Source organism: Talpa occidentalis, unplaced genomic scaffold (genome assembly GCF_014898055.3).
Source record: "Talpa occidentalis isolate TD23 unplaced genomic scaffold, MPIMG_talOcc4v2.1 talOcc4.6, whole genome shotgun sequence".
In the NCBI taxonomy this organism is placed as follows: Eukaryota; Metazoa; Chordata; class Mammalia; order Eulipotyphla; family Talpidae; genus Talpa; species Talpa occidentalis.
The window spans coordinates 115,293,796-115,318,440 of record NW_023604972.1 but is presented as its reverse complement, the minus strand read 5'-3'; the positions used below and the strand labels follow the sequence as shown (position 1 = coordinate 115,318,440).

The 24,645-nt window shown below is 36.0% G+C and overlaps 1 protein-coding gene across 3 annotated transcripts in view; it reads left to right on the top strand.

Annotated features, from left to right (window-relative positions):
* PARP8 (poly(ADP-ribose) polymerase family member 8) overlaps positions 1–24,645 on the top strand; it is a 146,109-nt gene that overhangs the window by 115,111 nt on the left and 6,353 nt on the right. For all 3 annotated transcript variants that reach the window (XM_037530367.2, XM_037530366.2, XM_054688285.1), the window contains 11 exons: positions 2,937–3,029; positions 4,540–4,665; positions 6,534–6,599; positions 9,175–9,242; positions 10,929–10,977; positions 12,034–12,146; positions 12,364–12,436; positions 13,865–13,934; positions 16,904–16,977; positions 18,029–18,098; positions 19,520–19,604. In XM_037530367.2, the coding sequence (XP_037386264.1) occupies positions 2,937–3,029; positions 4,540–4,665; positions 6,534–6,599; positions 9,175–9,242; positions 10,929–10,977; positions 12,034–12,146; positions 12,364–12,436; positions 13,865–13,934; positions 16,904–16,977; positions 18,029–18,098; positions 19,520–19,604 (887 nt within the window). The remainder of the gene's footprint in view (positions 1–2,936; positions 3,030–4,539; positions 4,666–6,533; positions 6,600–9,174; positions 9,243–10,928; positions 10,978–12,033; positions 12,147–12,363; positions 12,437–13,864; positions 13,935–16,903; positions 16,978–18,028; positions 18,099–19,519; positions 19,605–24,645) is intronic.

Below are 24,645 nucleotides of genomic sequence, written 5' to 3'. Positions count from 1 at the left end.
CATTCTTAACACATTTAGATAAATTTTTCTAGGTGTCTCTTCTTTCTTGAGAAGATTATCTTTTTTGTTGAAAGACTTTTTTTAAACTTTCCTCTAAAACTCCTAACTGTATTAGAGAAATGATATTAAAAGCAAAAAAGATTTAAATAACATTTACTCTTTTCTGCTTACTGAAACTAAGATAGTAGTTGAGGCAGGAGGCAACTTTGCATATGCCTGCAAGCCTTCTTGTATTGGAATAAGCTGTTTGCCAGCCAGCTGCCTGTGGTTGAGTGATTCACATGATTATCTACACTTTACATGGTAGAACACTTTCAAACATTTTACTATACACAATGACAAAAAGGGGGAAAACAATCATTCTGAGTACACACAGAGTAGGTAAACAGCGTTAAGAGTCAAAACAGCTTCAACACTTGCAATAAGGAAATTCTTTGCATTCTCCACCAAATACTGTCAATAGTATTAATGTAAAAGAAAACTAAGTTGAAACCAAGTATCTAGTGTGCTAGTTAGCTTTTTAAATCTGTAAGTAACTCTTCCAGGGTGATAAGGCAACTGAGTAATTTCACTATATTAGAATGTATTAAATTAATCATACTTGAATTTTTCAAACAAGTTTGTTTTCACTATTTGGGATCCCTTGCATTTTCCATTTGACACAAATATTACTTGTCCAGTTCTGGAAAAAAATAAAAAGCAGTTGGAATTTTGCTAGGGTTTGTATTGGATCCGTGGGTTAATTTGGGAAATATTGCCATCTTAACAATAATAATTCTTCCAGGTCATTCACAGTGGTTGTCTTTCCACTTATTTGTATCATCATTGTTTTATAGTTTTCAGTGTGTAAGACTCACACATCTTAGTATAAATGTATTTTAAGTGGTTTATTCTTTTTGATGCTATTTCCATGTCTGATCAACATTGTGCTTGCTGGAGGGTCTAGCAAGGCAATTAGATAAGAAAAACTAATAAGAAATACTCAGGTGGGGAAACCTAACTTTCTGAACTGCAGGTGACGTCTTCTGTGTGAAGATAATTTGTACAGTGTTTTCTTATTTCATTTTCAAAAAAACTCTTGTGGTTTAGGTATTTTGTAACCATGATACAAATAAGGGAATTAAGATCGAAAGAGACTAACCAATTTGTTCAACTTTTTCCAAGTAATGTGGTTAGTGACTGGATTTTGAACCTAATTCTCTTTGACATCAAAAATGCTTCATAAAGGCTTCCTGAAGGCACTGCACTAGATTCCGTGTTGCACTGTTGTAAGAGAGGTTTATCCTGTCTTTAGGAATATGTATTTGAAAAGCTACCATGATGCCTAAAAAAAGATAATTTTACCAGAACCTTTTCTTATACTTTGCGCTTTATACTTAAAAAAAAAAAAAACACATGGCAGCAATTTAAGAATTCAATCATTTGTCAGGTTTTGTGATATATTTGTTTTATTTTTTAAGGGAAGCACATTAAAAACAAGTTTTCTTGCTTCCCATGTGCCAATTTTGTAGTCAGATTTTCTCTCAAAGAGGTCTATTTTTATTCTGAAACCCCAATTAACTAAATCAGCTTTTATTTATGAATATTTATGCAAGTTTGCTATTTCTATTTGATATATAAAATGTATAGTCTTGTTGAGAATAGGGAAAATCCTTTGGCCATCGCAATCTATCCCTTTAGGAGGTCAAGTTTTATTTTGTCAATGTCTCTGTTGATCTTTGTCTATGGCAATGCCATTTCCACTGTAGAAGATAATAGTAATGTTATAAATAGCAAATGCCTTTGGCCTGCTTTTTCTGCTTTCCAAAGTTTATCTCTTTATTCTTATTTCTATACAGCTTTATTATACTCAAACTCCAGTGTCATGTTTTGCACTGTAGTAATGGTGCAGTAAATGGTGGTTATTAGTATTTCAGACCATACTGTCCTCCCAGAAAATGAACCAAAGATATGTCAGGGGGAAATTGAGGGTGAGACATACATGCACACTCACATGCACAGGAAAATAGAAGATTAAGAATAAGTCAAACAGTCCAATAAACAAAAAAAGTAATAGAAATTGAACAGTCTGCTCGTGTGTGTGTGTGTGTGTGTGTGTGTGTGTGTGTGTGTGTGTGTGTGTGTGTGTAAAATTCTCTTTAGGGAATGTCAGCCAGCATCTTTGTGATTGGCTGTGCTTTGTTCCCACAAAACCACCATAAAGGATGAAGAGAGTGGAGCCATACTTCCCCACTGGTTAAGTATCGGACCAAGCTGTCCCCTGAAATGAGAGCACATAGGCTCCCTGGCACTAACAAATGCCTTTTGTCTGCGGTGCAGCAGCACCGTGGATTGCATCGTGTTAGGCTTCATCAGCTACCTAATGCAATGTAACTTGGGAGATAAGATAAATCAAAGCGATGACATTATATTAGATTTGAAAGATGAGAGCTCTTCCAAAGCAATTGCAGAGTGTATATTTCAGTGCTGTTGACTTCAGGAGGTTATTGAAGTCAAAGTCTTTGCAACAAAACCAATCTTTCAAGAACTGGGGAGCAAGTAAGCAGAGTTAGGCTTGTTTCTTCCGAAGAAAAATAGCTGGGAAAGAGTGCAATTCTCCTTTGTCTATTTGTTTTACAAAGCGATGAAGTTTAACCTTATATTTTTAGTATATTACAAGTATAGCTATTTGCCTTTTTTAATATAGCTCATGTGCAAGTGTATATTAAGCAGGAGAGATGGATTTCTGATTTAAGTCTATTTTCATCTGTTGCTAAATTACTCCAAATACATATGCCTAAAACTGAAAAGGATTTCTTATCATACTTGTGACTATATCAGTAAATGATTATGATTCCTTTTTTAAAAATTCTAAAAATTTGTATCTTCTATTTATCAAATGGAACATCATAAATTTAGGTATTTAGAAATGTTGCAATTGATTCTTTCTTTTGTAGCCTACTGTGTGTGAACGAGAGCTATGTGTATTTGCTTTTCAAACCCTGGGAGTAATGAATGAAGCTGCTGATGAAATAGCAACTGGAGCTCAGGTAGTAACATGATAGTAATTATTCCCTATTTTGACTTGAAAATTTTATTTTGATCCACTACTTATATTCACTGTGCTATTCTTTAAAGTTTGACAGTTTGGAAATCAAACCAGTATTTGACTATTTTTTAGATAGAAAGTAAATTTTGCTATCTTAATCTGATGTCTATTTTGTCATTTTACAGTTGCCAAGGGAAGAAATTAAACCAACCTTCTATTGCTTGAAAATGGTTGTTATTTTTTCTTATATGCTGAATTTGAGATAGTGAAATCCTTTCACATGTATTATGTAAAATTTATTTGTAAAGTTAGAGTGCCATAAAATGGACACCAATTTGTTTTAAAACGTAGGTGAAAAAATAATGGGCAGACCATATAATAAAAGAGAGCATTTAGTTTTACCATAGCAGTGTTTATGGCAGGGGGAAATGCAAAACATAAACAATATAGAAGAGAAACAACCCATTTTTCTGGAAAAATATAAATTATAAAAATATAAAAATTTACTTACTCCATGCAAATCCATCAAAATTTCACTTGATTTTTCTTTCATTTTTGGAAGCTGACTAAATCACTAATAAATATATAAGAAAAACTAGAGAAAACTTTTTAAAACTAACTACATATTCATTAGGGCAACTAGACCAACTATAATACAAAAACTTATTGTACAATCCTGTATCTTAACAAAATGCAGTACTAACAAGGAATAGAATCCAGATTGTCCCCCAAACATCATAGTTATAAATATGCCTAATATATGTTCAGGAAGTAGCACATTAAATCATAAAATAAAAGTGATTTAGGAATCATAGAAGAAAATAAGAATGAAGGCATCATATTTTTAACCTATAGATGGTCATTAATGGCCTTTGGCAGAAGAGAGTAGGAAGAAATAAGATGATGTAGGGGTATTTACTGTTCTTGGAGCCTTGCCAAACTCATTTCCTATAATTGCAGTTTCCTTCACCTGGAAAGGTTTCTCCCCAAATAGTCACAAGTCTCCCTTCCTCATGTTGCTCAGGTCTCTGTTGAAAATCACCAACTTCCCTAGCTACTCTAAAATAGGAACCCCCTCTGCCTTTGTCTCTTATGCCTACTTAATTGTTATAGCATTTTATAGCTTTTAACACTACCATAAAATATACTTAAGCATGTACTGTTTAACTATTTTATTTTTCTGATACACATTCTCCATTAGAATGTAAATTGCATAAGAGCAAGGACATGTCTGTCCCCTTCCTGTCTTGCCCTAGCATCTAGAACAGTGTTAGCACATAGTATCTGTTCATGACAAAGGTGCAGTAAAATATGAGCAATTGGAAGTAACACATATTTGTATTTTAAACTTGAGGTCAAGTATGGTCAAATTTTCCCTAAAGTTACATAACAGATGTGACAGATATACAGCAGTCCTGAGACTTTTATATGCTACCTTGAGAGAGAGAAACCAGAGTAGAGCACTTGATAAATTCTGAAGGATAGTAATTATCTTATGTGTGTATTTCAAGGTGGTAGATCTACTAGTATCCATGTGTAGGTCTGCATTGGAATCTCCTAGAAAAGTTGTCATATTCGAGCCATATCCCTCTGTGGTAGATCCTAATGATCCTCAGATGCTGGCATTCAACCCCAGGGTAAGTAGCCAACTTCAAATGTCAGTCAAACATTTTCTTTAACAATAGCTTTAGTCTCATGACCACTCTCAGGAAGCATATCCATGACCTGTCACGACCTCTGTTGCCATTGAGTAAATGCGGGTCTTTTCCCTCAAACTTGATTTGCTTCCACTTCACTCTTTCACATATTCTCTTACTTCCCCCTTTCTTTTCTTGCTTTGAAATCATTTTCAGAACTTTATTTTCATGAAACTAGGCCCATGCAATTCCCTCACATTCCAATCTTTCCATACCCCATCTACACAGAAAGTTGTGGATGGCTGATTTGAGTTGACTTGTGATGGTTAATATGATTATTTTAATTTTGTTCTATGTTTTGAAATTCTAACTTATGCAACCTCATTTTATTTTATTTTATTTTATTTTTTAAGCTTTTTTTTTTTTTAATAGAGGCATGCTTTATTTATTTGTTTGCTGGTTTGCTTGTTTGTTTTGCTTATACATGCACTGGGTACAGTCAGAAGCGCGGGAGGGTGAGAGAATTCACCAGAGCCAGAGCGGGGAGCAGAGCAGGCAGAATGACCGAAGTACACTGCTGAGGGGAGCAGCGGGCGGCAGGAGAGGTCTGCGCGCCATGTGGGACCCTCCTCCGGTGGCCGGGGAGCAGCCGGGGATCGAACCGGCGCCGCAGAGGCCGCGGAGCAGTTTCGCAACCCAGCGCTCAACCGCTGCGCCACCGGGGAGGTCCTGCAACCTCATTTTAATTTTAAAGTTTCTGTGTAAAAGGACAGGTTTCCCTTTTTCTCTTGTGTTTTTACTTCACCATTCTCTGGTCTCTCCCCCTCCACCCTTCCTTGTGAAGTAAAGGTTAATGGAAGTTGAATTCATATTGCTGTTCAACTGCAGTTATTGAGAAAGCAATTTTATTTTTTTATTTATTTTAAAAGATTTATTTATTTATGCATACAAGAGATGAGGTACAGGCCAGAAATGCAAGGGGTGGGTGGTGAGAGGATTCACCAGAGACAGAGTGGGGAACAGAACAGGCAGACTGACTGGAATACATTACTGAGGGGAGCAGTGGGTGAGACAGGAGAGGTCTGCTTCACCATGTGGTTTCTTCCTGGCGGGCCGGGGATTGAACTCTTGCTGCAGAGGCTGCGGATTGCTTCATAGTGCAAGGCGCTTAACCCCTCGCGCCACCAGGGAGGCCGAGAAAGCAATTTTATAAATTCATGGAGATAAAGCAGAGCCTTCTGAAATATATTTTTCAAATTTCATAATTGCCTTTGCCTCTTTTACTCTTCATCTTGAAATCATTTTACAGAAACAATGACTAGATAAACTTTTCTTGGAAAAACCAAGATAAAAACCATCTTTCACAGATGGCAACAGTGCACATATTTGTACTACGCTTAGGAATTATTAACAGAGTATGTAGCGTCATTTATGCACTTTTATACTCTTTTGGTACCAGTCTTCCAATGAAACAATTAAAAATAAAATTAACTTGTAAGAATTAAAATGGATTTATATTTTGGAAGGATTCTGTGCTTACTTTATTTGTCATGGATTAATCCCTTAATGGAGAAAGCCAGAACTAGAACCCAGGACCATTTTTGTATTGATAGTTTTTTCCCCTGTTTGCTGAACATGATCATATGGACTTGGGACTGTCATTGTTTTCTTCTCTCTGAATTATAAGTCCTATTGTCACTGAGCCATCTCATTGAAGTGTTCCCTTTTGTGTATACAACAACACAGACATTGCTGGACCCTGATGGGAAATTCTTGTACAAAAATAATATGTTTCTCCAGCGAATGTGTAGACTCACAAAGGCTTACAGTAAATACTGTTTGTTTTTGTTTTTTTTTTCACTCCACAGAAGAAGAACTATGACCGAGTAATGAAAGCATTGGATAGCATAACTTCTATTAGAGAAATGACACAAGTAAGTACATCATCTTGTGGTCTTGTACAGTTTAGTTTTGTATGAGTAAAATCATATTTTAAAAATGTCTGAGAGGAAAAAAAATAAGAGGATTAACTACGTAGTAAAATGTAGACTTTTTTATTATATAGGAGTAAAATTAAAATGATAACAATTTAAAAAGTGCTGTAGTGGGATGTTTTAATTAATTTACATCACCAGTGTTTGGCAAGCTATCACTGTGATTTTGAGGGTAATTGCATAATTATGTTTTACTCTCGAACTAGGGCAAGAGTTTGAGTACATTGGGATATTTTAAGACAAAGGTTAAAGCCGGTACCATCTTCTTAGATGGTGGTCATTTTAATTAATGGTAGCCATTCCAAAATATCATTTTATGTTAAAATAAAGGCAAATATTCTGTCAAATGTAATTTATCCATACATTAGATATAATCTCAATGTAATTTTGGAAGACACCAGACTCCTTGAGAAAATGAGTTCATTTATTTATTTACTTATTTATTTTTGGCCATTAGAGATGCTTTGGGGAAAGGTTTGATGAACAAGGATTCAGAGTTTATTATGAAAGTCTAACATATCTGGGCTAGAGTCCAGCACTTGGAAAAGCACATGCTATTGAATTATTGAGGCCTTTCCATTGCCAAAGATTTAGAAAGAGATTTAAAACTCATTTTAAGTCAAAATTAATAATCCTTAATTAACAACACCATTATGTGTTCAGTTTGCATATGGTGGTTTCATGGTTTGTACTGCTCTGGGGGCTCGCAGGCTTACAAACACTTCACCCTGACCCTTTCCTTTCTCCATGGAGGAAATAGTGGCTTCCTGCTCTCCATGGTGTTGTGATTCTGCTCCCCTCACCTCCCACCCTCATCTCTACTCTGCTTCAAAATGTACTCCAAGTATATTTTTTTACATTCCCGAAGTTAATTCTTGATTCTTTCCATAGTAACTTATTTCCTAGTCAAAATTCATTCATTCATTCAACAGCTAATACGCCAGACAATGGTAAACGGAAGATCCTTTAATTCACATTACATTACTTACTTAAAAGCCGTTATTCTCTCCAGTTTTTCTGTGTCCAAATCTTTCAGTAGTTTCTAAATTCTCTTTCAAACAGAACAATAAACAAACAAAACAAGAAAATGCATTTTTATCTACAGGGAATAAAAAGAACCTAATGCAATATCTTACACAAAGTCAGTACACATTTTTTTTTTTCATTTTGAAAAAGACTTTGGTATAGGGTATTTATATTATACCCTAGACCTAGATCATTCTTGGATTTAAAAATAGCTACAAACTGGGATCAGCTCTCTGCCAAAAATTACTTCCTTTATTCTGGGTCATGTGTAAGCTATTTTAATAGAAGGCAATTGAGATGATTGAGTGTCAGCCTGGGAATTTAAAAGATTCACATATAACTTGCTCATCGATGATGTAGCCTATGACCTTGGGCAAGTTGCTTGATTGCTTGCTGCCTCAGTTTCTTCACTGTCAGTACTGTGAACGGGGGCCATCCCAGCAGCATCACATGCTGTCAGATTTCACTGCGTCAAAATTCTTAAACCTCTCCAAATAAATACAACATGCTGTCTTGTTTTTTAGATTGTGTTGTGTTTTGGACAAGCTCAGTTACAAAAGATTTGCACTTTGTTCTAAATAAATAATTGTCTAAATAAACCCATTAAATACTTTTTAAAAGAAGGACTGCTCTTAGGTAAATTGTTTGCAGTTTTCTCATGTCAAGATCTATACCTAAGTCAAAACTGTTTGATAAGAGCATGAGTAGTAGCTATTAGAAGTTTAAGCTTACTAATGTTGGTTGAAAGTTAAAAACTCCTTGTCAAAGGGAAAACCCATCCAGACACTTGTTAAAGGTGGTAAGACACGTTTTCTTCAGAGGGCTGCAGTCGGAGCTGAACCCATCTTCAGCTAAGACAGAGCTGATTTAAGTTTTGAAAGTGATAATAGAGAGGAAAGAAAATGGGGTGTGGAGAAGTGAAAATTGGGGCAACAGAAAAGGACTTGGATATAGAAAAATGGAAAATTTCAGCAAGGGGATACGTGAAGAATTGCTGAAAGGTTAGGCACCATGGGTTGGTGTAATATACCTTCTATGGTTTGGGGGCATTGGGTTTTTCGGAGCAGACTCAGTAGTGGGCTTACCAATGGGGACATGGCCTAGAGCATGGAATTCAGGTTAAAGTTTGGTTGATTCTCTTAGCAAAATATTTAGGGGAGTTTTTTTGTGTCTCAAAAGTTGGAAGTTGATGTCATCTCAGGAAGAAACAATGAGGGTAACTTACTATTTCGAGGCCATAAACTTTCAGGTTTGACTGGATTAGGCGTACTAACTCAATATGATTTTCCCTTTTTTTTTTTTTTTTTTGTGGGGCCCTCGCCCGTGGCTGGGGAACAAACCAGCGCTGCAGAGGCTGCAGGCAGCCTCGCAGCCCAGCGCTCAACCAGTGCGCCACCAGGGGAGGCCCTGATTTTCCTTTTGCAAAAAAAAAAAAAAAGAAAGAAAGAAATTTTAAGAAAAATCAAGACGTGTAATTATTTTTTTTCAGGCACCATACCTGGAAATCAAGAAGCAGATGGATAAACAAGATCCCCTTGCTCATCCCTTACTGCAATGGTATGAAACTTTAGATTTCCTCTTAACAAAAACAGCATCAATTTCTACTATCTGATTTAAGGGGGGGGGACCTCTTTTACAAGATCTGCAATGCTACAGTTGCACACGCTTATGAGGCACAGTGATTTTACATTGCAAGGGTCTTTAATGACTCTCATTTAATTAAAACTTGTACATCACAAAGGGAAGCAAATGCCATCTGATGCACTATAGGGGATCTACAATTTATTTGTCAACATTGTTATAAAAAAGGTGATGGATGGGATTACATGGTGGTGAAATCATTTTGTGTCATTTGATTCTCCAGTTAGTTGAGAAGTGATAACATTCATCTAGTCAATGCTTTACTGAAAATCTTTCTAACATCTATGTTTTTTGTAATTGATTCCCTTCACAAGGACAGTATAAATTTGATGAGCTCTTTAATGACTATAGATGATGCTTCAGAGTGAGGCTGGGGCGGGGGTCTAGAACAGGAGTACGTTAGGGACCGTAGGATAATAGGAGAGATAGCTTGAGAACTCAACTTTGATGCTTCCTATAATTTGCCTCTGGTTTTTGATTAGCAAAATGAAATCAATGGGCTCATATCATGCCTACAAGGGTTTTGGGTACTTGTCTCTTTGAAATCACTGAAAACGCAAAGACTATGGAATTTATTACAATCATGCAGAAATACAAATGTAAAGATTATAAGAGATTTGGTCTGAATGAGTACTTATTCTATGCTATAACCAGGAAATTTTTAAAATATGTAATTATATAAAGATGGGCAAAGGGGAAAGAATCTGACTGCCTCAAAATTTGTATTGTACGGCTTTGACTTGGTCAGTTTTAGAATACATGTTTTATTTAGTCTAAAAGACTATGAAAAAAAGATGAGGTTTAGAAGTCTTTTGTATCTTTTGTGATTTATTTTTAAAATTCTGATGAATTAAGTAAAATAACAGTTTTCATTTTAACTTTTTAAATTCTCACATTGAGTCATATTCAAAAGAAGGTAAAAATCTAAACGGTCTCATCTCTTCTCCTGAAGTCAACCAAAATGCTAACTTTTAATTATTTGTGATTATTTACTTAAGCTTGTTAATCACTTTTATTTTAAGAAAAAGAAAGTCTACCAAAGTGCTTAATAATTTCCCTACTTATTATTTTGTATGCTAAAAAGCATAAAACAATTAGTGTTATCGTATACTGAGTTTAATTTTTTTCAACTTCAGTGTCTAAATATGTTGAATAACAGTTTCTGTATAAATCATTATGTATGTCAGCCCAAAGAGATCCTCAAATATTTAAAGAAAATGATCTTTATAAAAATTTGTTTTTAATTAGATTGTGTAGGGAGGTACAAAGAAAGCAGATATATGAATCAGCTTATTATCTTTGTATTGAGACCATCACTACTTCAAAGTCTATCCAGAAAATCTTTAATTTTGCCAATAATTGATATTGTGACTATTAAAAATTTTATCTTCATGGAATTTAAGGATTAAAATAATATTTTTCATATTATATAAGCTCTTTAAAACATTCCAGGAAGCAAAGCAAAATTCTGTAATTAAAAATTACTAAAATTACAATGTGTCACAGCAAAAATAAGTTCCACACACTTGACAACTAAGGGGAAAATCTTTAAATATATTTGGCATTTGTTTGTGACTGATGGGTTATTTTAATTAATTTCAGGGTTATTTCAAGTAATAGGTCACATATTGTGAAACTGCCAGTTAACAGGGTAAGTTATTTTTTTTTTTTACATATACATACAAAAGTCACATACTTATTAGTTAGGAGAACTGACCCCTGTGATTTTTAGGAAATTGAAGTACATTCAGGTTAAGCCTAATTTTTTCCTTGAAAGTGCCGTATGTATACTGGCTTCAGTGTTTTTGAAGATATCAAATCAAATTCAGACTGCTGCTTTGACTTTTTAAGTAAATAAGAGTCAGTAAAATATTTAGTCTACAAGGGATAGAAATATTGTCTGAGTTGACCAGTAGAATGTAACATGCTGCTTCTAACTGTCCGTTTCATGTTGTTACTGCCCCTCTTTCCTATGTGGGAGAAGACACTGCCCCCACATATCTTACTGATCAGTCTAGTTCTCTTGAAAAATAAAGAAAAAGTTAATGGATGCTCATTTCAGTTCTCATCATCACCTGAGAGCAGTACCTAAAGTCTCAGCTCTCCCATTTATTGTTATAGGATTTATAGGCAAAAGAGCATAAACCAGAAATTTTTTTTCAGGCTCCTTATCCAAAAGGTTCTATTTTAATTATTTCCATGATCAAAGGGGAAAACTATATTTGAACATGGACATTTTCCAATTTTACACACATATGCAAATAAAGCACTATGATAATTTTACCATTTTAATATCTTGAACTAACTTTTCTTTTCTGCTTAGCCAACTCTCAGATTATTTCCCCAGTTGAATTGTTAGTGTTTACTTAGGGAATTCAATAATAAAAGCCTTAAAAAGAAATGTAATTAGAAAGGCAGATCTGCTTCAAGATGATTACTTAGTATATTCCACAGTTAACTATAAGTGACTTTGGATTGTCTGTCTCATATTTCTTTTCCATTAGCCTAAAGAATTATTCTCATATCAAGAATTCCTTATGATTTATCATTTATGCAGTTTTTTTAAAAAAAATGAATGGTCCTTTTAATGTGATTAGTCTAAAACTACCATGGTTTGAAAGTAGATAATTCTTAACCAAAAAAAATTTGAAGTCTGATTATATGTTTAATTTGACATGTTTTTATTTGTCGTTATTTTAAATGGCAGCAATTGAAGTTTATGCATACTCCACATCAGTTTCTCCTCCTCAGCAGTCCACCAGCCAAAGAATCCAATTTTAGAACTGCAAAAAAGCTATTTGGAAGCACCTTTGCATTTCAGTGAGTATGACTTAATGCTCAGGGGGATATTTCCACTTCCAGAAATGTATGCGGAGGAAAACATTCACTTTTAGTGGTTGGCTATTAACACCAAATAGTCAACCAAAATCATGCTTGACTTGGGAACTTAGAATTTTCAGGAGACATATATAATGTGACCACTGTAAAAGATCATTGATTTTTGCTTTTGCTTTTTCCTTTCCTTTCTATTTTTTAGTGGCTCACACATTGAAAACTGGCACTCCATCCTGAGGAATGGTCTGGTTGTTGCTTCTAATACAAGGCTGCAGGTAATTTATTGGAATGCTTTAACGAGACCTCATTATCCTTCAATATTGGAGACAAGTAAGCTATCCTGGTGTAGCATTTTGACTTGCAAAAAGGAAAGGGTGTGGCTTTTAAAAGTAACATGGAATTTCTAGTTACATAAATAATTTTCACAAGACAGCTAAAACAGAATTAATCAGTATACAACATGAAAATGCATGCAAGAACAGTAAAATCTCTTTGGACCTAAATAGAAACTTACTTATGTTTCTAAATTTAAACATTAAAAAAAGCAGGTTTAGGCAAGACATAAAACCACACAAGTGTCTTGTTAATTCAGTACATTTGGACACAGTTTCAGTGAATACTTTAAGAAAAGGTAGGGCAGCGTTTGGCGATAGCAGGATATTGTGGATTTAATCCTCATCCTTGATAAGCCCTTCATATTGAACTTCCCACGTCAATCTCACACAGTTGGTTTTCTTTTGGCTATTTAAGGAGGTCAGGAAATGAGATGTCCAACTCAATCACCTGCACTAGATCTCAACTGTCTCAGTGACACTTGATATGATGCAATTATCAATGTTCTTAGTTATACATTATTGGGTTAGTATTCACTTCAAGTTAAATTGGGTGCAGTGTGCCTAGAACATAGAAATAATAGGAGAGAATTTTAATTGTACTGCTTAATTTCTTTTTTAAAGATTTTATTGATTTTTGCACAGAAGAATTGGGGTATAGGCCAGAGGTATGGGGGGTTGGGAGGAGGGTGAGAGGATTCACCAGAGACAGAGTGGGGAGCAGAACAGGTGGGTCTACTGAAATACACTGCTGGGGGGGGAGCAGCAGGTGAGACAGGCGAAGTCTGCTGCGCCACGTGGGTTAGTTCCCTGGCCGGGGTTCAAACTCAGGCCATCTCAGAGGTAGTGCTGAGACTTAGGCCCTAGGCTCCCTAGGCCATCAGGGAGGCCCATACTGCTTACTTTTTTACATCAGTAGAAGAGTGTCAGTTAATGAAACTCTATAACTTGAAAAATTTACAGTGGGATATGAATGGGATGACAGTGTTGTATGAAAATCTGAGCAGGTTCCTTGTTCATATACTAACTCCTGAGCCCTAATCAAAATTCTGTCACATGTGTTTTAGTCAGTTTTTTCAGAATTGTAGATTCATTAAAACCAGAGTCTACTATAGTACTTTATAATAAGCGGCTCTGTCATTTGGTAGGATACAAAACCTTCCCAAGGATTTTATTCTTTATCATTTTTCATATATCAGCTCACTGAATTTTAAGGACAAGGATATTAGTACTATTTCAAATTAGACCTTGGAATACATTTTTTATCATTTTTGAAGAGTTAATGCTCCAGTGTGAAACCGGTTGCCTTCTTTTGGGACATTAACATTTGAGACCATTGATGGACTAATTTCTCTTCTCTTCCCATGTTAGCTCCATGGTGCAATGTATGGAAGTGGAATCTATCTTAGTCCAATGTCAAGCATTTCATTTGGTTACTCAGGTCAGTTTGTATTTCGTGTCTAAACTCAAGTAGGTTTTTATGTTTTGATTTGATATGTCATAGGTACAATTTGCTATCAAGTAACTGAAGTTTATTTGATTTTTTAAAAATATTTATTTATTTATCCATACAAGAACCTGGGTACAGGCCAGATGCGTGGGAGGGTGAGAGGCTCCACCAGAGACAAAGCCGGGAACAGAACAGACAGACTGACAAAATACACTGTTGAGGGGAGCAGCAGGGCGAGGCAGGAGAGGTCTGCTGAACCATGTGGGAATTTTCCTGCCTGACCGGAATCAAACCCGTGCTGCAGAGGCTGCGGACAGCTTCACAGCACTGCGCTCACAGCCTGCGCCACCAGGGAGGCCCTTATTTGATTTATTTTTATTAAATTAACTTCATGAATATCATTGATTATTCTGTATTCCATAAAAAAAGTGCTGAATGTTATGGAAAATTTAGGATTAGAAAAACATCCTTAGCATTTTGCAGCAACATGGATGGCGCTGGAAGGGATCATGCTCAGCGAAATAAGCCAAAAAGAAAAAGAAAAATACCGGATGGTCTCACTCATAGCAGGAATCTAGAAAACTTAAATAAGGGACCAGGAAAATGAATATAAGAAAGTGAAAATCAAAATCAACAAAAAACTATGAACCAGAGACACTTTTTGGGGGGTGGGGGGCGGGAGGGGAAGGATTGGGGTCAGAATGGGGCGTTTGCAATTGTATGGGGGAATATAAAAATAAAATTTATTATTTAAAAAAAAAATATAATATGCAAGCAATTTAAAAAAAAAAAGAAAAACATCCTTAGAATCATCCTACTTATGGGAGCTTTTTATTAACACTTTGTGAGATTATTTGAAAAAATATAATTTGGAATAAATTTCAAGCATGTGCTGAAGGAGGAGGTAAATTCAGTCTGGAAAGGATGATCATCAGATTGTTAGCATTTATTATCAGGTGGAGGGATTTGGGGTGATTTCTTCTTTGAACTTAAAAAAATTTTGATCAGTATAAATTTTTTTCTAGGACAACAGCATTCTGTTTAATATAAAGTCATTATGCATATTACTCATTATTGAGCATAATTATGCTCACTCAAAGAAATGGAAGCTACACAAAATTATATAATACAACAAATGAAATTTTTTTCCTCTTTCCAAAACCTCAGTTTTCAGTGTATTTCTCTTCAGACTTTTAAATGTTTTTGTAAATTCATTTACCTGCATATAGAGTATGTGTGTGAGAGAGAGAGAGAAAAAAAAGAGAGAGATTAGGTTGGGGAGGAGGGAGAGAGAATCACAATCAACCACTTCAAGAATGTCATTCACCTGGTGTCTGGATAGCAAATCTTAAGCTCTTCATCTTACAGAAAGGGATAGTTAGGTGAACATTACCAAACCTACCTGTCCAATTTTTTTTCAGGTCCCTGCTCTCTTTGTCGTAACACGTTGTTTTTCAGTGTGCACCCCAACTTTCCCAGAGTACATGTCCTGGAAGCAGCAGGCCCTGTGCCTCTTTTGGTCCCGGGAGCTCCACGCCCACCACCTGCACGCACTGCTGGTGAAGGCATCCAGTAGGCGAGGACTGGGAAGTGAGACTCCATCTCTTGGTGAAAGAGATAGGAGATTCACAGGGTAGAAAAGCTTATGAGTTGAGAAATATTGTTGCACTGATCTTTGAAAATACAATATTACAAAAAAAAAATACCAAGAAGTATAAGATAGTAGGGAGTCAAATAACATAATTCAAAGGAGAAAACAAAATCAGCACGAATCATACTCTGAATCATATTAAAACAATCCAAATAAAGAAGTCAAAACCAGTCTGACTGAAGGAATACGTGCTCAGCAGAGATAAGGACAGACAGTAGCTCCTCCACTACTGTGATTTCCTGTGCTTGTGCTGGTGTGTGAACTCCTAAGACAGGCTCATGGAAAGGATTGTGAGGGATACAAGTAGATTTAGACTATGTCGGTGTCTGCGCACTTGTCTGTGGAGACAGTCAAAAATTTCTTCAAATTCTCGAAGTGTCCTCAATCTGAAACAATACAAGAACCAGCGCAGTAAGAGGAAGCAGCTTCCCAGTTAGTTTTGAGGGTACACGTCTGGGTGGTCAAGAGCAGAAGAGTCCTAGCTTGTTCTGGCCTTTGCCTTTCTTTCCCTCAGAGCTATGCATCCGTGTCCCAGATCTGCTCTTCAGCCTGCCAGCATTTCCCTGAAATGCTATAGCCACACAGGCTTGCCCATTCTCATAAGGCCTTTCACTGAAATGGCAACAAAAAGATGAACACATTTCTCAGCTTTTGGACAGTAGCAGAACATTTTCGAGTAGAGATACAAATCTGCCTATTCCAACACAGATAAAAATTTTAGTTCTCTTTTGTCTAAAGTCTTTCACAGTAAAAATCACAGCATTATCAGAGTGTGCTGATTGGTGAGTACCATAGAAAGATTTAAACAATTTTCCTTCACTAAGAGTACTAGTAAATTCTAATGTAATTGAATATATGTATCAATTGCATAGCAATTGAATATATGTATCACATATATGTATATGTGGTTAAGTCCTTCCATTCAGAATACATAAATGTGTTTTTTTCTGACATTGTTCATAGTTCCTACTCTTCTTCTACTGACCAGATGGTAAGACGGAAGGTTAGAGTCTCAAAATCTTTTCAAACCAAGCTTTAAGAATTTTCTAATCATATCAATTTTGTGCAAAGGAACTTCTTATCCCTGTTTTCAGTAAAAAGTACACTTCCAAAACCCGCTAAATTTCCAAAACCCACTAATTTTTCCAGCTGTGGTGGGCACAACAGCTGCTCCTGCAGGGTCTCTAACTCCTGTGACCTGATGCAGGTACACCTTTGCCCAAAGTGGAACTTTGCAGTGTATTCAGATTATATTTGAGCGGTGTCACCCAGCTTCTCTCTTAAATTACTCTTTTCCTGATGTTGTCAGGGATGAACAAGAAACAGAAGGTTTCAGCCAAGGATGAGCCGGCTTCAAGCAGTAAAAGCAGCAACGCATTACAGGTGGGGTAGCGACTGGAGTGACTGTGGGCGATGAGTGAACTGTGGCTTTAGCAGCCAGTGGGACTCAATAAAATGCTCAGGCTTTTTAAGTCTTCAAAATTATTTTAAGTAGTCATTACTCATAAAGGACTAAAACTCACCCTAATATGTAATAACTACAATGCATTTATTCAATAAATACTTGAGTATTTATTAAGTGCCTGCTGTAATGCTAGAGACTATCCTAGGCATTGGACTACAGTTTTGATAAAAAACAGACAACTCCTCCTATATCCTGCATGTTACCGAGTGCATATAAGTAAATGTATTTAGATAGAAATAATGGTTAATGGTAGTAAATATTATGGGAGGAAATATCAGAATGCCATGGGAGAGACAATGGAACTAGAATGAATGTTAAGTGCTCCGGTCAAGGACAGGAGTCTCCAAGGTTATATTTGGGTAAAGGCCTCCAGCCTGTGAGTGCTTGAGCCATATGGCTCTCTGGGAAAAAGAACATTCCAGGTAGAGAGAAGAGCAAGCATAAAACTATTGTTTCAGAGAAAATAAACATCCAGACAAATTAAAAATCATCTGATGAATAATATGCCTTTAAATTAAAAATAAAGACAAAACCCCAGATTTTCTACATAAGATGTTTCTGAAACATCTGTGGCTTAAAGATGCCATAAAAGTGAGTTGGTTTGGGGTTCACTTTAATGTTGTAAAAGATTATGCAACTTTAATTTTGTTTCCCTTGACATAAAGATGTCAGACTTTCCAGTAAAAACAGGCTTGAGTTCTCATTCTTTGTGAGACTATTGAACTTTAACATTTTTTAGTTCACTTATCTTGAGACTAATTTAATAATGATTAGGTACAGAAATTAAATGATATAACAAATAGAGCTTGACATTAAGAAAGAAATCAGGTACATTGCTGCGATCTAGATAGGCCTTTCTAAAAAATCTGGAGCTATCATAGTGACTTTTTTTTTTAATGATGATCAGTTTTTATCACTTGTGTGACTGCCCCATTTTTACTCTAATTTTTAAATTCTTTTGGAGTTTAGTCACAGAAAAAAGGACAGCAATCCCAGTTCCTGCAGAGCCGTAACTTAAAATGCATAGCCTTATGTGAAGGTAAGTTGAAAGTTTTACAAACCTCCTAATGTTAAATCTCCATAGTACTTGATTTAAGTATTCAATTATATTTACAGAATGCTCCTAAGTAATAACACAAGCATTATATTCCCTATGGCCATTGCTAAGGCCACATGTAGAAGATAGGGATAGTAGAGATGATAAAGCTGAAAACCAAAGAGAAGAGGCAAGAAAATATTTTATTCTTGGCAGATCATTATTTATCTTTCAGAGTGGTAATTATGCTTTATGATCAAGTATTGCATATCTCTTTTGTTACTATGTCACCTTTCTCTTTAAAGATTTCATTTATTTATGCATACAAGAACTGGGGCGTAGGCCAGAGGTGCGGAGGAATGAGAGAATTCATCAGAGACGGAGTGGGGAGCAGAACAGGGAGATGTCCTGAAATACACTGTTGAGAGGAACAGAGGAAGCAAGGCAGGAGAGGTCTGCTGCACCATGTGGCTTAGCTCCCTGGCTGGGGATCCACCTTATGCCACAGTAGCTTCATAGTGCTGAGACTTTAACCCCTGCACCACCACGGAGACCCTTGTCACCTTTCTCTTTAAATTGGTTTTTGAGGGCCTCCCTGGTGGCTCAAGGGGTTAAGCACCGCACTATGAAGCAATCTGCAGCCTCTGCAGCACGAGTTCGATCCCTGGCCAGCCAGAGAGAAACCCACATGGCAAGGCAGACCTCTCCTGTCTCGCCCACTGCTCCCCTCAGCAGTGTATTTCAGTCCGTCTCCCTGTTCTGCTCCGTAGTTTGTCTCTGGTGAATCCTCTCACCGTGCCCCCTCCCCGCCGCATCTCTGGCATGTACCCCATCTCTTGTATGCATAAATAAATAAATCTTAAAAATAAAATAAAATAAAATGTTTTTGAATATATACCATGAAAAATCTGAAAGATTATCAGGCGCCAAAAGGATAGCTCAGTAAGTAGGTCTTTCTGCTTCTATGCTGAAATTATCATTTTATTCTGAACTTTGGGCAGAAAAAATGAAGGGCAAGATCATATATTTTTCTTTGCTTTAAAATATGATTTTAACTAAAAATTCACTTCTTGTGCTGGGAGTTTTAGTAACCTTCATTTCCTATTTTGTAAGTTTTCAACAGTGATTTGTCATATAATACATTTAAGTTATGTAAGACATATAATTTACTTTCTACATACTTCCCCAGTCAGGACCTACTTGCTTTTGATAATACACAAGTAATTTCCTTCCTATTATTACCCCAGTGATGTTCAAAACATAAAATTGTTACATGGCCTTTCATTGTTCTTGTTGACAGCTCATGAGGTTAAACATTTTTCATGTTGATTTGTGCATGTGTTTTTGTTCTTTGATTTCTAAGAAAAGGGTAAATTTAGCGAGTTAAAATAAAACAGTTCTTTAATTTCATCCTCTACCCACAGTGATCACCTCGCCTGATCTGCACAAACATGGAGAGATCTGGGTCGTCCCAAACACCGATCATGTCTGCACACGATTCTTTTTTGTGTAAGTATAAAGGTTCAAATTTGTACATTACTGTCTTCTCCATAAATGAGATAGTAGTGACTACATTATTATTTGGTCATTTTAACCTGCCAATATATAATGGCAGTTATATACTGGCACTTTCTCAACAACTTAATGTTTTGGCTTCATTTCAATAAGTTGTAAGAAGCAAAGTGATATTTAAATGCTGTTGACTTATAAGAAATGAAGAAAAACATTTTGTCTCTTTAACCATCTATCTGTGTGTATACATATATGTATATATGTATACACATATATATGTATGTATATGTACACACGTGTGTGTCTATGTTTGGGACAGTCTTAGGTATTTTAAACATTACAACTGGGAGTGAAGAAAATAATAATGATTATGTCATATACCTATAAAAGATGATCTTTATTTCAAATAACATAGATCAACAGTGCAGGGCATATTGATGTGGATTTTTTGACATATCTGTGCCATAAGAACTGTATTAAAATATAAAAGCATTACTTCTCAAATCTAAATAATATTGTCTGTTTTTCACCCACTCTTGCTGGACTCTAAACCCTTTTCCCTCGTGCCTGTTCCTTATTCGTGATCTTATCACAGAAACCTTGGGAAGAGTTGCGTGTACCTGTTTTGTACTTTAGGTAATTTTTATAAAAGAAGTTGGGAGAAAAGCAGTGGTTTGTTCTAAGCTATGTCAAAATGACCTCATCACAGTTTCCTTAATAGATTGTATGTCCCGATGCTATGCTTACAACAAACTTACCTATTTTTTAAATTATTTTTAAAATTTTTTTACATCATTGTTCATTTTTAAACAATATTGCTTCCCCCCACCCCCTCAGGCGTAGTCCCCATAGAGTTTCCTTCACCAGCGCACCTGAGCACCATCACCTCAGTCCCCTGTGCTCCTCCCCCCTCCCTCCCTCTGATCTCTCTCCCTCCTCCTCCCCTGCAGTATGTCTCTGATTTATAATTGTCTGTTTTTGCTTTGTTGTGTTTTGTACTGTTATTATTTTTTTACACTGATGTCTTATTTGATTCCCCTATATTCCTGCTATAAGTGAAACCGTCCAGTATTTTTCTTTTTCCTTCTGGCTTATGAAAAAATGTTCAACATCCCTTATCATCAGGGAAATGCAAATCAACATCCCTTATCATCAGGGAAATGCAAATCAAAACCACATTGAGATACCACTTTACACCAGTAAAAATTACATGTATCAAAAAAACAAGCAACAACAAATGTTGGCGAGGATGTCGTGAAAAAGGAACTCTCCTACATTGCTGGTGGGAGTGCAAACTGGTCCAACCACTATGAAAAACTATCTGGAGCTTCCTCAGTCTACTAAAATTATAGCTACCATATGACCTGGCAATTCCACTCGTAGGGATCTACCCAAAGGACACAAAAACGTTGATTCAAAGGACCACCTGTACACCTATGTTTATTGCAGCACTATTTACAATAGGTAAAACCTGGAAATAACCCAGATGCCCCAAAATAGATGACTGGATCAAGAGGATGTGGTGTATATACCCAATGGAATAGTATTTAGCAATCAAAAAAGATAAAATCATGCCATTCACAGCAATGTGGATGGAGCTAGAAGGAATTATGCCCAGTGAAATAAGCCAGAAGGAATCAGTTCATTTATCTTGAGTGTGATTTAATAAAGATTCTATAGACATAGATAGGCTAGATGGGTTGGATTAGTTTATTGACCCACTGTATACTGTGAAAATCTCATAAACTGCCTGGTTTTCTTTTAGATGATATAGCTTTCTTATGACAACAGATCTATGTATTGTGTATCTTATGTTTATGATACATATTAATGCATAATATTGTATATCATAAGATATATGCAGTCTATATTTTTTCTTAGTGGTGACACAGCAGTCATTACAGTGGGAAAAAAATCTTTCTTTTGATATTTTGTGTCCAGACTCTTCAGTAATAAGTCAGGTAACACTGGTCGAGCCTCATGACCTCTGTTAGCTTCACCAATAGATGCATTAACATAATATCATCAATGGAGACAGGAGGACAATATCTCTAACTGCATAAGTCAGGATCCCAACAGGAATCTGAAGGCTTTTGAAAAACACAATCATTTGTCACATCTATAATTGGATAACTTACAAAAGACTGGTGATAGGGGATTTATAGGTCTAACTAGTAACCTGGATCTGGTAGAACCAGAACTGGTATACATCATCACGTCCAAAAGGAAACAGTTACCAGAATCTGGCAGGAGAGTCCTTCTTAGTTCTATAGCTTTGAAAAGCTTTGAAAAGAGGTGTGGCCTTCAGTTGAGGGACTTGGGTATACCAAAACAATCTTGTAGGGGATGGAACTGAAAGAAATCTTGACCTTGCCCTCCTGCCAGTTCTTACTGGAAGTCCCCATTTATCAAACCCTACCTGAAGCTAGAGAGCAAGGGAGCATGTTGACGGAATCCATACAGTTCAGCCTCCTGGGCAGAGTGCAGGGTAGGTGAGGGTGCCATATGGCCCTGAAGGCTGCTATCACCACTGAAAGGCACACATTAATATTTTTCCTCTTCTCTTTTTTTTTTTAAGATTTACTTTATGCATACAAGATCTGGGGTATAGGGCAGAGGTGTTGGGAGTGAGAAGATTCACCAGAGACACACAGTAGAGAACAAAACAGGCAAACTGACTGAAATACACTGATGAGGGAGCAGCGGCTGAGACAGGAGAGGTGTGCTGCGCCATGTGGGTTAGCTCCCTGGCCAGGGATTGAACTCATGCCGCAGTGGCTGGCACTAGCTTGATAGCACTGAGACTTTAACCCCTGTGCCAGCAGGGAGGCCCCCCCTCTTCTTTTTTTGACCCCCTTGACTACTACTGTCAGAAGATCAGCCTTCCCAGAGACACCTTCAATCACAGTTGTTTCATTTCATCTTGAGATTTGGACAAGAAAGTAGTTCCAAAGTCCTTCCTTAGCTTGGTATTAATCTGTTAATTTGCTCTTTTTAACATCTTAACTAAAATTAAAATTTATTGAGCTAAATTAACAACTTTAGATATTTAGTGTAGGCAATAACATTTCTAAATTATTTCTTGGAAATTGTATGTGAAGTGTACGTAAAATAAATCTGTAGGGATATCTGTGTGGGTGTGTGTTTACTGGAGAAAAGGATTTCTGTATTCCATAAGAAGAAAAAATTGAGAAAAAAAGCCATCATTTTAGTACCTTCAGATACTTTTCAATTATACAAAGGAAAAAAAATCTATTAAGGTAATGATTTTCATTTCTTTATAAACAAAAATGAGATTTCATCCTTTTTCTCTGCACCCTCAGGAAAGAAGGGTCTAATTAATGAAAATTGGTAAGATTCAAAACACATCAAAAGAAGAATCCATTCACTAATTAATGTACATTCTAATTAAAACCATCACTTTCTTTATAAAAGATATAATCACAGAGTTCTACTAGTCATGTATTTCCCTAGAGAGTGGTAACATCTAGCAAAAGAATAATTGATGAGAAAGAGGTGAGTTACCACAAATATACCATAATCAGACAGAAATGCGGTTTCTATTTTTATTTTATTCTGACTTTTTTACATTGCGTGATCACTCATGGTAGAAATTTGGCCAGCCAATTATGGTATAAATTTCTCTTTTCATTTCTCATCACTGAAAGTATTGAAAGTTAGAATAACTTCCATGCTAATGTGATTTCCAAAGTGAATCACATTCTTTCCAACAAGTAAACAACACAGAATGAGAGAAAAAAAATCAGAAATTTTAGGAAGCAGGCTGTTATATCAGAAAACATTGAAAGTAAAATTTAAAGGGCAAAAATTACTTAAGAAACATAAGGGAAGAAAAAGTGTGAACTTTTGTGAATAAATTTATTCTCAAAATAACATTAAATGAGTGATTTTTAATCAAATATAAATGCTTCGGACAGTGTAATAATTCTGATGTTGCGAACAGATTCCAGCCAATTTGGACTGTCCAGGAATTGGTGATAAAGCTTAATTCTGTTACTAACAATGAGACACAAGTGTACAAAGACATTAAAGGTAAATATGTAGAAATAAGTCAGCTATTTTAAAAAGGATCAGAGGCTGGACTTAAAGGAATATGAAAATCATATGGATACATTGTGTTTCAAACACATACAACAAAAATGTTTATTTCACCGTAATTAGAAATTTTAGAGCTAAAAAGGAAAATTTACTGTGGATAATTTTCATAATTAAGATTGAATAATAAAATCTTAGAGAAGTAATTGATTATTTGGCAAGTTAACAGAACCAATGTATCTCATCCCAGAGGCTCCCCAGGCTACACTGCTCCCCTCGAGACATGGGACTCTGCTTTCTCAGTCTCAACTGTGGGAACCAGGAAAGGGTAAAAGCCATGAGGTTTGCACATCCTACCTATTTGATGTTCTGACCTCCATGTTTATGCTTTCATGTTTCTTTGGTTTAGAGCAAAGGATTTCAGTAAGGTCAGAAATTTAAGGACAGGAAGGCTCAAATAAGACCATCTGCAGAAAATAGATATTTTTAGGTTCTTAAGTCAAGCCACTGTCAGTGCTAAATAAATTTCAGGAGTTCCTATCCAAAATATATTGCATCTTTTAAGTCAAGCTCAAATACCACCTCTTTCTTGGAGCTCTTACTCAAAATTAATTGGCCTTCCTGACGTTCCTACAGCTCACTATAGAACTTCCATTTCAAATTCAGTTCATTCATTGTATCTGACTCCCCCACAAGGCTATAAACTCCTAAAATTGCTTTTTATTATGCTGCATGCCTGCATCACCTTGTCCAGTCGCTGACATACACTTGCTTGTCAGTAAATTTTAATGAATGAAAAAAGACAAAGGAAAAACAAAATATTTTGTATCGTTAACGGTTTTTATTTTAGGACAAAGTTGTATACATACCTAAAAAGGCAGATATATAAGAAATTCTGAAATAAGAACTATATAATGGCCACTAAATGAAATACGAGATATCTTTCATCAAGACTTTGAAAATGATAACAGCACGTGAAGGG